The following is a 12,436-nucleotide window of genomic DNA, read 5'->3' as shown; positions in this document are numbered from 1 at the left end:
TTGTAACTGAATAAATAACATCTTACATGTTATAGTGAGAGAGAGAGAGAGAGAGAGACATTCTCGCCATCCTGGTTTGACTTTAGATTACTATGTATTTGAACTTACAGTAATAAGGGCAGAATTGTTCCAACTATTCTAAAATGACGAGGCGCCCTTAATGATGTCTGCTCTCTACACATCACCTTTTGTTCTCTCTAGAAAAATGTGTTTGCTTTAAAAAGGGTCCTAAACCCCTTTACAGCCATCAAGCGTTTTCCTGTCCTCCACTCTTCTGATAAACAGTGAGAAGAGAAGTTATCACATAGTTTCAGCACCACACACAATGGCTGAGTGCTATGTTCAAACACGGGAAAAACAAGATTCTAAAGATTACACATGTCATGCCACTGAGGCAAACTGCATAAAAGCTGAGAGAACTATGGCAAGCGTAACCGAATATATGCCTTGTTTCCCCTGACACAGCACTGTATGTGGGATGTCCAGCTGATGCTGATGTCCAGTTTTGGAGAAGTTTGCTCTGATCACCACTATTAACTAAATTGGCTGTCAATAACGATAAGCAGAAAGTTTCACCAAACCAGAAATCTGTGGACACGGACTAAAAACGTCTTAGGTCTGGTTCACACCAGAGTTCTTTTGGAAAAAGATCAGCTTTTAAATTCAGTATCAGGAAGGTGGCCATTTATTCAGAGTATTTGCTGTACAAATGATAAAGTAATATTTTCACTTCCAAGATGAGCCCAGATGTGCGAGGCCCTTAAATGATTTAAATCCAAATATGCACATTTAGAGCACATGTACATTCCCACACCCTGATCCTTTTCACGATTACATATTGGAGCAGATTATTTAAATATAGTTATCAAGTGAGGCTATAATATATGGATTTTGTTTAAATGTAAAAGCTTTGTGAATAAAAAATAAATTAAAAAAAGTAAAACTGTAGCAGAAACTATATATTTGGATAGTATGCAGTGTTTAAAATGCATTAATTCTGCATTGGGTGTTAACGAAGATCCCAAGTGTCAAACACAAATATTAAATAAGAATAAGATTTAAACCAGTTCTCACATGCCCATATTTACCCTGAAACAGTTATTGGTGGCTGTAATCATTCCTCTTGTTTATACTGGCTGTGAAGACACCCCTCTCTAATGCAGTAATAATGCAAAAAAAAAGAAAAATGCATTTTAAGTTTCATTTGAAGCTAATGTGAGACTTCAGCAGTCTGAGTTGGCGATCATCTAATGTAGTTTGTGTTTTTGTGTGTGTATTACATTCTTTAGCTGTCCTTTTTGACTAAACAACAACAAAGTTCTTCAAAAAAATGCAGCAGCATTTTGAATACATATTTCCTATTTGCTAAGTGAAGTGCATTGCATAACCAGCATGTGAACGGATGTGTTTGCTTCCAGTTATATAAACTGTCTGATGGCTGATGCACCACCAGAAACAGTTTAACACATTTTATAAGTTCAAGTTCATTCATAATTTCCTATGCGCTGAAAGAACGGAGTCAGGGAACAGGAATCTTGTAAGATATCCTGCTGCTCTCTGCTATCAGTGTTGACATACAGGATTCCTATGGCTTGTGTTTTTAATACCTGTCTGAGTTAACGTAAAAAAAAAAAAAAATCATTCTGAAGTTGATTTTAAAATCAGTTGCACATATATATGACCCTTTTTATAATGTTTGGTTACAAGGTAACCTTGGTTCTCTGAGTGAAGAGACTATCTCTTCAGGGCAAGGTTGCTCGGATACCATTATAATCAATGTTAATAAGTGGACCCATGCACACCTGGGCCTTTCATGCCCTGGCATGGGCCACGTGGTGGTGTGTCTTCAAGTGATATCCATGTCAACTGCCCCAATGGGTCAGTCCCCCGTACATATGGAACTCTTCGATATGATAGAGAATTGATCGTTATGACTTCATCTGTTATTGTCCTTGTTTTTGCAGTTTTGGTAAAATCTCAAGTGCAAGCATGCCCATTCTGAAGAAGCTCCCGGGACGGTCCAAGAGCTGCCATGAGTTCCCCAGAGGGACCGGGGAACTGATCCTGCCCCGGCTGGACCTGAACGATCTCAATGATCTCAATGATCTGAAGGAGCTGAACGACCTGAAGGATCTGAACAAGAACTTAAACCCCTTCGAGGATGTGGACCTGTATGAAGAGGAGAGGAACGGAGGGGACATGGGCCTCATCATGGGGGAGGGCAGGGGCAACCTTCAGCTCAGGTCCTCCCGAGACGGAGAAGAGGAGGAAAACGAGGTGAACGCAGAGAGGCATGGGGCAGGGAATCCTAAAGGCAAGCCCCTCAGGGGGACCCTGGAGCGGATCTGTGGAGTGTCGCCCCTCAAAACCCTCGGGAAGCTGGGGAAGGGGCTGCGCATATCGGGACGCAATGTATGGGGGAACAACTCTCTTCACTACAGCCCGGGGAACTCAAACAGTCTCCCGCCAGAGAGGGAGAAAAGGAAAGGACTACGCAGGGGCTCTGAAGGAATTATGACCCTGCTCCGGTGAGGAGGGGTGGGGAGGAATACGATTTTAGCTGTTGTGTGTCACTGAAGTGGGAAAGATTTGGATTTCTGATATAAAGAGTTAAACACTTTAAGTACAGCTGTGGATGACATTCTTGTGGAGTGCACACAGAAATTTAGATATTTATAGATATCAGATTTAGATATTATTACAACACAATGTATACTGTATAAACCCCAAAGATCCACATGATTTGTTAAGATTAAAAAAAATGAAGAAAGGAAAAGCATTTTTACATGGTACTGTGGAAAGCCTTTTTTAAAGCAACACTATGTAACTTTTCCTGCTTCGGTCCCCCTACAGGTTGGAAGAGGAATTGTCCATTACATTACATTGTCCAGTTCATTCGAACTACAGATCCGGGGCGACCCGATCTGGCAAACTTGCATAATGTAATGTAATGGACAATTCCACGAAACAACACATAAGATCTCAAAACATCAACAGAAATCAATTGAAATATATAACCTCAAAAGAAAAACTGTTATACAATAAAAAGGGTCAATGCCTTTATGAACAGCAGTGCAACCACAGAGTTCTAATAGTGTGCTGAATTAGCCTCTGAGTCCCAGAGGAGCGGGGGACAAATGGAAATTCCCTTGCAGCTCAGTGATAGAATAGCATAGTGTGGTTATTTCCTCAGGACTAATGTAATATGCTATAGCAACTTGTTGATCTACGGAGCCTCTTTTGTTTTCAGTAGCACGTTGATTACTTGCCGTGCTTACTCAATGGGACTATTTTTAACTCAGACAATCATGCATACACTTTAACAGATGTGTGAATATGTGGCATTCCAAGCATAGCTGCTACTAGGCCATACTGTAGAGAACAATACAAACATCAAGTCCCATAAATACTTTCCTGTACATGCAAATCACGCAGTCTGAGAGTGTATCTTATTTAAAGTAATTCACGTTCTCCGTTGTTGCTGCTGTTGATGCTGTGCAGCTTTACAGGAGGTCGTCGTAAAGAGGAGCGCAGAGAAAGCCTGCCCTGCGGAAACCTGAGCACGGACAGCGAGGCGGAGGCTTCCAGACGGCCCTCCTTCCTCAGGATGGTCAGTCTGGGCAAGCTGAAGAGAGAGTCCATGTCAGACAAGGCGTCCCAGGAGGCAGAGGAGGAAACAGAGGAGGAGGAGCCGGTGGTAAAAACCAGAGAGCCCCTCTCAGGTAACAATCAAGGAAACATCAGGTGTAGCAAGCCAAAACAATGTATCAAGAAGAAATCTTGCTAGTCTTTTGCTAGGAGTTTGCCTTACATTAGAGAACTTTTTCTCTCCCTGCGCAAGCTTCAGCAGTACATCCTCCCAATCCTAGACAACTCTCTAAAGAGGCCGTGAGGTCCCCAGATCCCTGAGTCACTGAGTTCAATCACCACCAGACTGTGAAACAAGGAAATGACCGCACTTCCTCCTATCCCAGGTTCCTCTAGATAGAAGTTCAACCAAGCTACTGTTCACAGACTCCACAGGGAACCTCGCTAGGAATAGAAGAGTGTGTAGAATGAGCAACAAATAACACAGTTTGTCAGTCAGGCACACGCACACCTCTATAATCATAACGCATACCCTTCCTAGTTTGTTGGTCAAACCCTCCGTTTTGTGACTGTTGCAAATAAACATAGCTGCCCTTTTCTCTTCTTGCTCCCAACAGTACTGGAGATCCTACAGTTGGTCAACAACAGGGACCTTCTCCTGGCTGACACACACATTCAGGAGCTGGAACGAGAGTGTGAGCTGCTGTCTCTCATTCCAACTACAGCTACTTCCACCCTTACTCCTACCTTTTCTCCCAGCACCTCTCCTGGCATGATCCCTTTATCATCCTCATCCTTAGACGAGTCCAATGCAACCCTGGACTCAGGCCTGCGGAAGGCTAAGGATGTGGAGCTCCTGTATGAGGCTCTGCAGAGGGAGATGTGGGACGTGGTGCGGGAGTCCCTCCGCCAGCCCAGCGCTGGTCCTAACCTGGGGCTGGTGGTGCTGGTCATCCAACAGGAGGAGCATGCTGATGCTACCTGGGCCCTGAAAGAGGAGACCAAGCCAGAGCGAGAGGGCCCCCAGATCCAGCCCAGCCATCGTCCCCGGCGACTTAAGATGAAGTGGAGGCAGGCTGTGATGGAGGCTGCAGACTGGAGCCTGCCACATCAGGTAGACACCCAGGCGGGCCAGTTGGCTTCATACCTGGAGCGCCTGAGGGGTCGAATGGTGGACGACCTGGATGCAGCCAGGAGGAATGCTGTATCCATTTACCCAGAGGAGTTTGCTGCCTTCCAGGTGTATGTGGCCAGTTACCATCGAGCCGTGGCCAAACGTCTTCGGGCCATCACCAGTGGCCCTCTGCAGATCACAGACGTCTATTCTTTACTGGACTGGTTCTACAACATCTACAACAGGTAGGATACCTTGTTAGACAGGGATGCTCCAATGCTCCTCCTAACCATACGACAATATGAGTCCTTTATTTCTACCCTCAAATACAACCCACAGGTCTCATATCGAAACGAGAGAACGTACCGCAAAGTTCACGGCTTTAAACATGTCTCTAACGTTGTGAAACGGTTGCAGTTTGGTTATGTTTAGGCACCAAAACTACTTTGTGAAGTTTAGAAAAAGATCAATGTTTGGGTTAAAATCAGACGTTACTTGCACACGTTGACTCTGAACGTGATGTTCGTAAAAGTTAAAAACAACTCGCCTTTTACTTTTATTTTCCAACGGGCTCTAACCTCACTCTCCTGGGTGAAAGTCCTGTTCGTTTGACCCATCCTCCACACCAACCTGCCTTCTTAGACATACATTTGGCTCTCTTATACTTCACCTTACTTCCTGCTTTGCTCCCGTCATAATTACTATGGCCACTAGTGAGCGCCGTCACTATAAACGTAAATATAGGTTGTAATTGCTGCTTGAAGAAACGAGCTATGGGAGCGTTTTCCGGGGGAGAACAGTCTGGGATGATCCCATCCAGTAAGGATTTTGCAGGTTTAGTAATGATTTGTAATTTCCTGACAGGGATGTCCTAGGAACCATTAGCACAACGGCCGCCATCAACTACGCTACACTGGAGCCCATTCTGCCCCAAGACACAGTGGACAGGTTGGAACTGGACTGCATCAGTATCGTCAGGGTAAATACTGCTCTTTTTACTCAGCTGTTCTTTAGAAAATCAACCTAGAAGACGCATTTTAATTCCACGCTGTGATTTTCAGGAGAAGGTGACAATAGAGCTGATTCAGGTTCTGGATGAAGAGGAGAGGCGATGGGCCCAGACTCTGCACATAGAGGAGTACCAGTCCCACCTAGCACGCTCAGTCATCCAGGTACAAGTGTCACAAGTCATTTTCACTGTGAGATGAGTGAGATTTTAATAAATGGCATTTTAGCCTAAGATACAGATGTTTTATGGCTTATGTCTTTCACAACTCCAGAGGTTGAAGGTGGACTTGGACAGATCTACATCTGTGAACCAGTTTCTAGGTGCGAGAGTGGCTCGCTGTAGTCTCATTGGACTGGCTGACTTTCTCTACAAGTGAGTATTTGCTGGCAGAGAGGCATAAAGTCAGGGAAAGACTAAATAATATTATTATATAATATAAAGAATTATAATAATTAAATAGGTTGTGCAGGTAATAAACACTACACTTGGTTCAAAGTAGAGTACACTTTTGAATACAGAGTTGTTTCTTTTGGGCATGCCCTGACTTACAGGACAGTCACAGGACAGGATTGTTCATTTATAGATTGTATCAGCATTCAGCAGGTTTTCATAAAACCTCTATGTGTCCAGTTTCCAGAGGAAGGTGGAGATGTTTCATGAGACTCAGGCAGAATTTGGAGACCGAGGGGACGGATATGTTTCCAGGACCATAGCTCTGGTCAACTGCTGCCCTCCTCTCAGGTAAGACAAACGATTCATTATCCAACTGAAAATGTTCATCTTCTGCAGTAATTTGCTGATAGTCCAACTTCATTATCTCCTGTAGAACCTTAGTGGAGCGCTGCAGGCAGTGTGACCCACAGGGCAGCGAGGAGTCTGTGCAGAGAGCCAACTCCTCCCTGGACAGGCTCATCAACCAGTCAGTGAGGGTGCTGACTGACAGACTGTTTGAGCACATCAGGGTGAGTAAAGTCATGAGCAAGTCTCATCTCAGGCCTCAAAGACTCGCCATGACATGGCCAGGATATAGGACTACTGTGCATATACCCTCTGTGGTCTGAGGGCATTTTTACATTTCTTTTTAAATTCACCTTCTAAGGGTCATGCATATAACTTGTGTGTTTCATATCAAAATGTTCAGAACAAACTCATGGCCCACATTTGTTCCAGAGCAATGTCAAAAAGAGACAATTTGGCACTAAAGCTAAAAAGTTGATGTTCTCTTTTAGAAATTTTGTTTCTCAATTGTTTTGGTGCTTGAAATGAGTTCACAGAAGTCTTGGGTTCACAAAAGTAGCTTAATGTATTAATAAAATAGTAAATAAATGTCTAAAAGGAAATTTTGTTACAACACTTTTAGAGTAGGAGTGTTGTCAAACATCGCTTGGACTCGCAGGCGCGTCAGAAAGTACTCATTCTGCAGCCTAATGACCCATCGCAGCATTTTATTGTTGTAGCTTGAGGTTGAGCTACTTGTAACTTTCTATATAGTTTAAATGAATGATTCATATTTTATGACAATCACACATTTTGTATGTTAAATATAAATCTGCAAAGTAATTACAGCCATCAGATAAATGTAGTGCAGTAAAAAGCACAATATCTGAAATTAAGTATTAATGGAGTAGAAGTATTAAGTAAAAAAAAAAGGAAGTACAAGTACCTCAACATTACATTTAAGTACAGTAGGCCTACTTGAGTAAATGTACTCTGTTGATCAGAACTTCTTGTTGTTCCAGCCTTTCTTTGACAAACTGATAAAGAGAAAATGGCTGAACAACACAGAGGCCTTTGAGGCCATTGAAGCCAGCATTAAACAACACTTCAAGAAGTTCAGAAGGATGGACCCTCCGCCTTACCAGGTAAGATCAATCGGAGGTGGTGTTTAACATGTTTAAGTACTCTGTATTTGCTTGAAGGTTATATGCAGCGGTGGAAGAAGTATTCAGATCCTCTACTTCAGTAAAAGTACTAATACCACACCTGTATCATCAGGAAAATGTACTTAAAGTATTAAAAGTAAAAGAAGTCAATGCAGAACTCTCCTCCCATTGTAGAAAGTGTAAAGGATCAACCAGTTGTGTGTTTAATGGTCTAATCATCTCAGCTGGACTTGTAGCCATTATATTGTTGGCTAGTTTCATTTATAATAAAACATCAGATTTTATAAACTACATGTATTCTGTGTGTCTTAATGTCTTAATGTGTAAAGTAACTAGTAACTAAAGCTGTAACAGATGAATGTAGTGGAGTAAAAAGTACCCCAAAAAAAGTACAGTCTCTCTGAAATGTAGCGGAGTAGAAGGAGAAAGTGGCATGAAAAGAGAAGACTCAAGTAGAGTACAAATACTTAAAATGTGTATTTGAGTAAATGTACTTAGTTACATTCCACCCCTGGTTATATGTAACCAGTCAGTGATTCATTGTGTGAATGGCTGGCAGACGCTGGTGGGAGAGGTGCACCGGCGGGTCCTGGTGGAGTATGTCCGAGCCATCATGCGGGGGCGGGTCATCTGCACATCCTCCAAGATGAGAAAGAGGATGGCTTTCCGCCTGCAAGATGAGGCCAAACAGCTGAAAGGACTTTTTAAGGATCTGGTTAGTGCGTACTTCACACAACACATTCTATTTTTGAACTAATCGGGTAATGTCATTAAAGTCTGGTTTAACCTGCAATGAACATAAACTCTTTAGTACAGTACAGTACAGTCAGGACCTCTAGAAGGAGAATTTCAATTCATCCAAAACAGAGCTAATAATCGCTTCTCAGGAGACCCTGAGAGCATTGTAAACAGGGCTTTAAATGAACTTGTTTGATCAGCAGCCAACACGGAAGTAGAGTTTTAAAGTTACCAGCCAATCAGATTTTCCACTAGCCACATGTTTGTTTTTATCCTTACTAGCTTAACTTTGATTTCGGCTCCTCTGGTTTGTTTGGCTCCGTTCTGTTCGCCTTCTCCGTTTCGGCATAGCTCGTAATCCATACCGCGCATGTAACAAACGGTTTTCTGACCTGTCACGACTTAGTATTCATATGAAATGTAGGATAAGTACTACAAGCATAGATAAAGATTACGTTTCCATGCCAAAGATACACAGAACCGCTCAAATGTCTTGGCAGAAAACAGACCAATCTGGAAACACATTGTTTCTGCAGCCTGCCGATTGAAACAGACACTTCGCTTCAAGTAACTTTAAAATGTTACCCGCCAAAGTTCATTTGTGTCAATTTAAAGCCCTGATTATAAATAATTTCAATATGCTGATTCTTAAAAACACTGAGCAGAGCTGGCACAGGGAACGCAGAGTCTGGGTGCTGGGAATGGAGCCTGACCCTCTGACTTCCTAGGTCAGGAATAACTCAGACAGTGTTGATACAGCAGTGAGCTCTGAAAAATGGCTGCCGTCAGTGAGATGGAGATGGATGGACCGGGCTTACGTTAGCACTTGCCAGAGGAGGGAAGAGGGTGTAAAACAACTAGGCCTAACAGCGTGGCATTTGCCCCCTTTCTGTGTGCGAGTTCAAACAAGTGTCCGTCACCTCGGCTGACAACAGGAAGCTGCTGTGTTCAGAAGGAACTTCCTGTTCCTGTCAGCTGGCCAGCTTTGATGTGGCTCTGGGATGGACTTGATGGCCTTTTTCGGCGAGAAGCGGGATGAAGTGACTTGTGGAAACATGGAATGTGTGTGTGTGTGTGTGGGAGGGGGGGGGGGGGGGGGTTAATGTCTGTCTAAAAAAGACGTCGTTATTTTTAGTGAATGCCAAGCCAAAAAATTCTGCTTTCTTTTTCCTGAGTGTTTGGAGGAAAAACATGACCTAGAAAAACAGAGGTGGAGTTTTGTTATTCACTCAGTAAATCACCTCTGGCCTTTAAAGGTATTAATCTGTGTTTCCTCTGAAGGTTTTATTGTTCACGGCTAGTCGTGCCTCATCTTAAAAACACACGTTTAATCAGAAGAAAAAGTCATTTGGATGAACAGCGATAACAAATGCAGTGAACCTAAACAGTTTTTGGTTTCTAAAAAGTCCAGTTGATCAATTTTAAAGAAAGTTTCGTTATGGTAATGAATACTTGTTGCTGGATAATGAAATTGTTGCTACGCTCCTTGTCTCCTCTCTGCTGCAGGAATCCAGTTCATCCTGGTTGGACAGCATCATCTGCCACCTGGCCGACATCATTCTCCTGGAGGACACTCCCTCCATCCAGATGGAGGTGGCTGTCCTGGTGAAAGAGTTTCCAGATATACGGTGAGTTATTTGGTTTTAACAAATTAACAGTGTTGGAAGATTTTCTATTGCAACCAGGAAGCGTCTCTAAAAACATATATTCTCTCTACTATACCCCCCCGGAGGTCCTATATTCTTTTATGCTTATGGCTACACATTCACAGTGCTGTTTTTGGCCCTTAGCCAAAGCAAGGAAAAAGTAAGACTATGTAGCCTATGTTTGGTTTTGTTTTATTTTTTTAGTCACAATGGATCAAAACAAGGAAAAGGAGCGTGGAAACATATCTACTTAACTTTGCTATTTTTGGAGTGGAGAGCGGGTCTGTTTTGAGAATGGATGAGGCAGAGAGGCCTCGAGGGGGCTGGGGAGGCGGAGGGGATGGGGGGGGAGGCTGTTTGTGCACAGATTAAAACTCAGGTGACACTTGGCAACCTACGACGGGCCGTATGTGACGCACTACCCTCGGCGGAGCAGACAGGAAGCTGCTGCCGAGTACTTCCTGTTCCTGCCATCCTGCAGGAGACAGACTGGTGCCACACTTGGAATCAAAGAGGGAGAGGTGTGGAAGAGGAGAGCAAAACATAGTAGTTCAGACCTGGAGACATGCTAACTCACTGCTTGACTCACCCCTTTTTTTCTGTATGACATCCCCTGCTGGTATTTTCGGAGATCAAAGGGCTACCGGCCTTTCTGGAATTCTTTGGGTGCTTTATTTTACTGCAGCAGAGTCCATTCATACACACAAGTCAGTCCTTCAAACACATATCCTCCGTCTTCAAACATGTACTTAAATGCCAACTGTTGGCTCTTGAAAACACAAGTTTACAGATGCTTTGTAGATTAGTTTTACGACATTAGGAAGAACACTTTTGGGTCCCAAGATCATGAAAAATCCCTTGATATGACAATTGGTTTGTCTTCTTAGCACTTCATCACTTCAACACTAATTCATCAAAAACAACTGGAGATTTAATGGATTATTTTAAAACCTGTATTTATAACATTCACACCGGCAGACACATGAGTATTACCAACATTTATAACTGCATTGTTTCCAGATAGAAAAGAATAAACGTCAGTCAAAAGGGATTTTTCACAACCTGGATAAACAACGATTCAAGTTTGCAAAGATGTTTTTGTCTACTTGTTTGAATATTTGGATAAACCTACGCTACAGCGTAGCAAGTAAAATGGGTAGTGAAATGCAATGTGGCATGGTCCTAAAGCTACATGTCAAAAGACTAGTGTGAAACAGGGTTATTACTACAGCACAATGTCTTCCTGAAAAACTGAAAACTAACCACAACCAAACTAAAATGAAATTGGAAAACTAACATAAAATAAAAAAAATGAACTGACAATTCAAAACTATCATCACCTTGATAAACAATTATAAATGTGTGTAAAATGTAACTTCTATGTACATTTACAAACACAAGCTCTGTTTGTTATTGGCTTACATCTAATATATAACCATAATATGCCATTAATATAGAACATACAAAACATATATAAAATCCTAATAAAATATGCCTTTTAGAAAGTGGCGCCAAATGTTCTGTTTCTTCCCAGAAACCGATGCTATGACTCAGAGAGATGTGACTGTTACTCAAAGTCATGAAAGCCTTTACCAACACCAAACAGACCCAATTTCCATTAACACCCGTCTACCTCCCTTCCTCCCCGTATCCTTCCTCCCTACAGGAAGAAGCACGTCTCCACCCTGCTGAATATAAGAGGGATGATGCGGCAGGCCGAGCGCCAGGAGATCCTCAACATCGTCAAAGACTTTGAATGCAGAAATGCCCTCATGTGCAGGGACCACGCCCTATTTTCCGACATCCCCATCACCTCGGAGGTGCACTGCATCAGCCTGGGTCTCCTCCGCCTCGCCATGACCGTCTCCAACTGGTTCTCAGAGCACCGTCCCAGGCGAAACCGCAGGACAAGTGGCAGGAATGAAAAACCTCAACCTGCAGAGAGCCAGAACATGGAAGACATAAATAAACTTCACAGAGAAGACTAGCTGTTGGTGTTTGTGTTAGGAGAGCAGTCACAGGCACACTGTGAAGATAGTGATGAGATGTGCATGCACCTTGAAACTGATTGTACCAAATATTGTTACCAGAAACTTGACCTCAGGTACTGCTCGTACTGTACACGCTCACTGACTTACACTGACATTTCTCCATCTCCAGATGTGCATTTTTAATGGAAATGTGAAACAGACTGTACATCATAACAATCACAATGATTTCTAGTTATATATATATATATATGTATATATATATATATATATATATATATATATATATTTATATATATATTGATCTACACATCTACAGAAGTAAACAAGTGGTATCAAATATCCTCAAAATGTAACTTCTCCAGTCTTTTTTTAGCTTTTATTTGCCCGCATTATTGCAGAAGCAACTGCTAGCAGATGCAATGCAATATGATCTAGGATGTTTTGCTGTTTAACATGTATTTACCCAA

The 12,436-nt window shown here is 42.5% G+C and overlaps 1 protein-coding gene across 1 annotated transcript in view; it reads left to right on the top strand.

Annotated features, from left to right (window-relative positions):
* exoc3l2a (exocyst complex component 3-like 2a) overlaps nt 1-12,196 on the top strand; it is a 12,643-nt gene extending 447 nt beyond the window's left edge. The window contains exons 2-13 of the mRNA XM_078266522.1: nt 1,965-2,528; nt 3,502-3,722; nt 4,206-4,947; nt 5,567-5,681; nt 5,764-5,874; nt 5,983-6,083; nt 6,342-6,452; nt 6,538-6,673; nt 7,451-7,573; nt 8,154-8,309; nt 9,839-9,960; nt 11,645-12,196. Of these exons, the coding sequence (XP_078122648.1) occupies nt 1,990-2,528; nt 3,502-3,722; nt 4,206-4,947; nt 5,567-5,681; nt 5,764-5,874; nt 5,983-6,083; nt 6,342-6,452; nt 6,538-6,673; nt 7,451-7,573; nt 8,154-8,309; nt 9,839-9,960; nt 11,645-11,966 (2,799 nt within the window). The 5' untranslated portion in view covers nt 1,965-1,989 and the 3' untranslated portion in view covers nt 11,967-12,196. The remainder of the gene's footprint in view (nt 1-1,964; nt 2,529-3,501; nt 3,723-4,205; nt 4,948-5,566; nt 5,682-5,763; nt 5,875-5,982; nt 6,084-6,341; nt 6,453-6,537; nt 6,674-7,450; nt 7,574-8,153; nt 8,310-9,838; nt 9,961-11,644) is intronic.
* The last annotated feature ends 240 nt before the right edge of the window (nt 12,197-12,436 follow it).

The sequence above is a fragment of the Sander vitreus genome, chromosome 13, assembly GCF_031162955.1.
Source record: "Sander vitreus isolate 19-12246 chromosome 13, sanVit1, whole genome shotgun sequence".
In the NCBI taxonomy this organism is placed as follows: Eukaryota; Metazoa; Chordata; class Actinopteri; order Perciformes; family Percidae; genus Sander; species Sander vitreus.
Note: the sequence above shows the minus strand (reverse complement) of the source record. Positions and strands in the feature narration are given on the sequence as shown.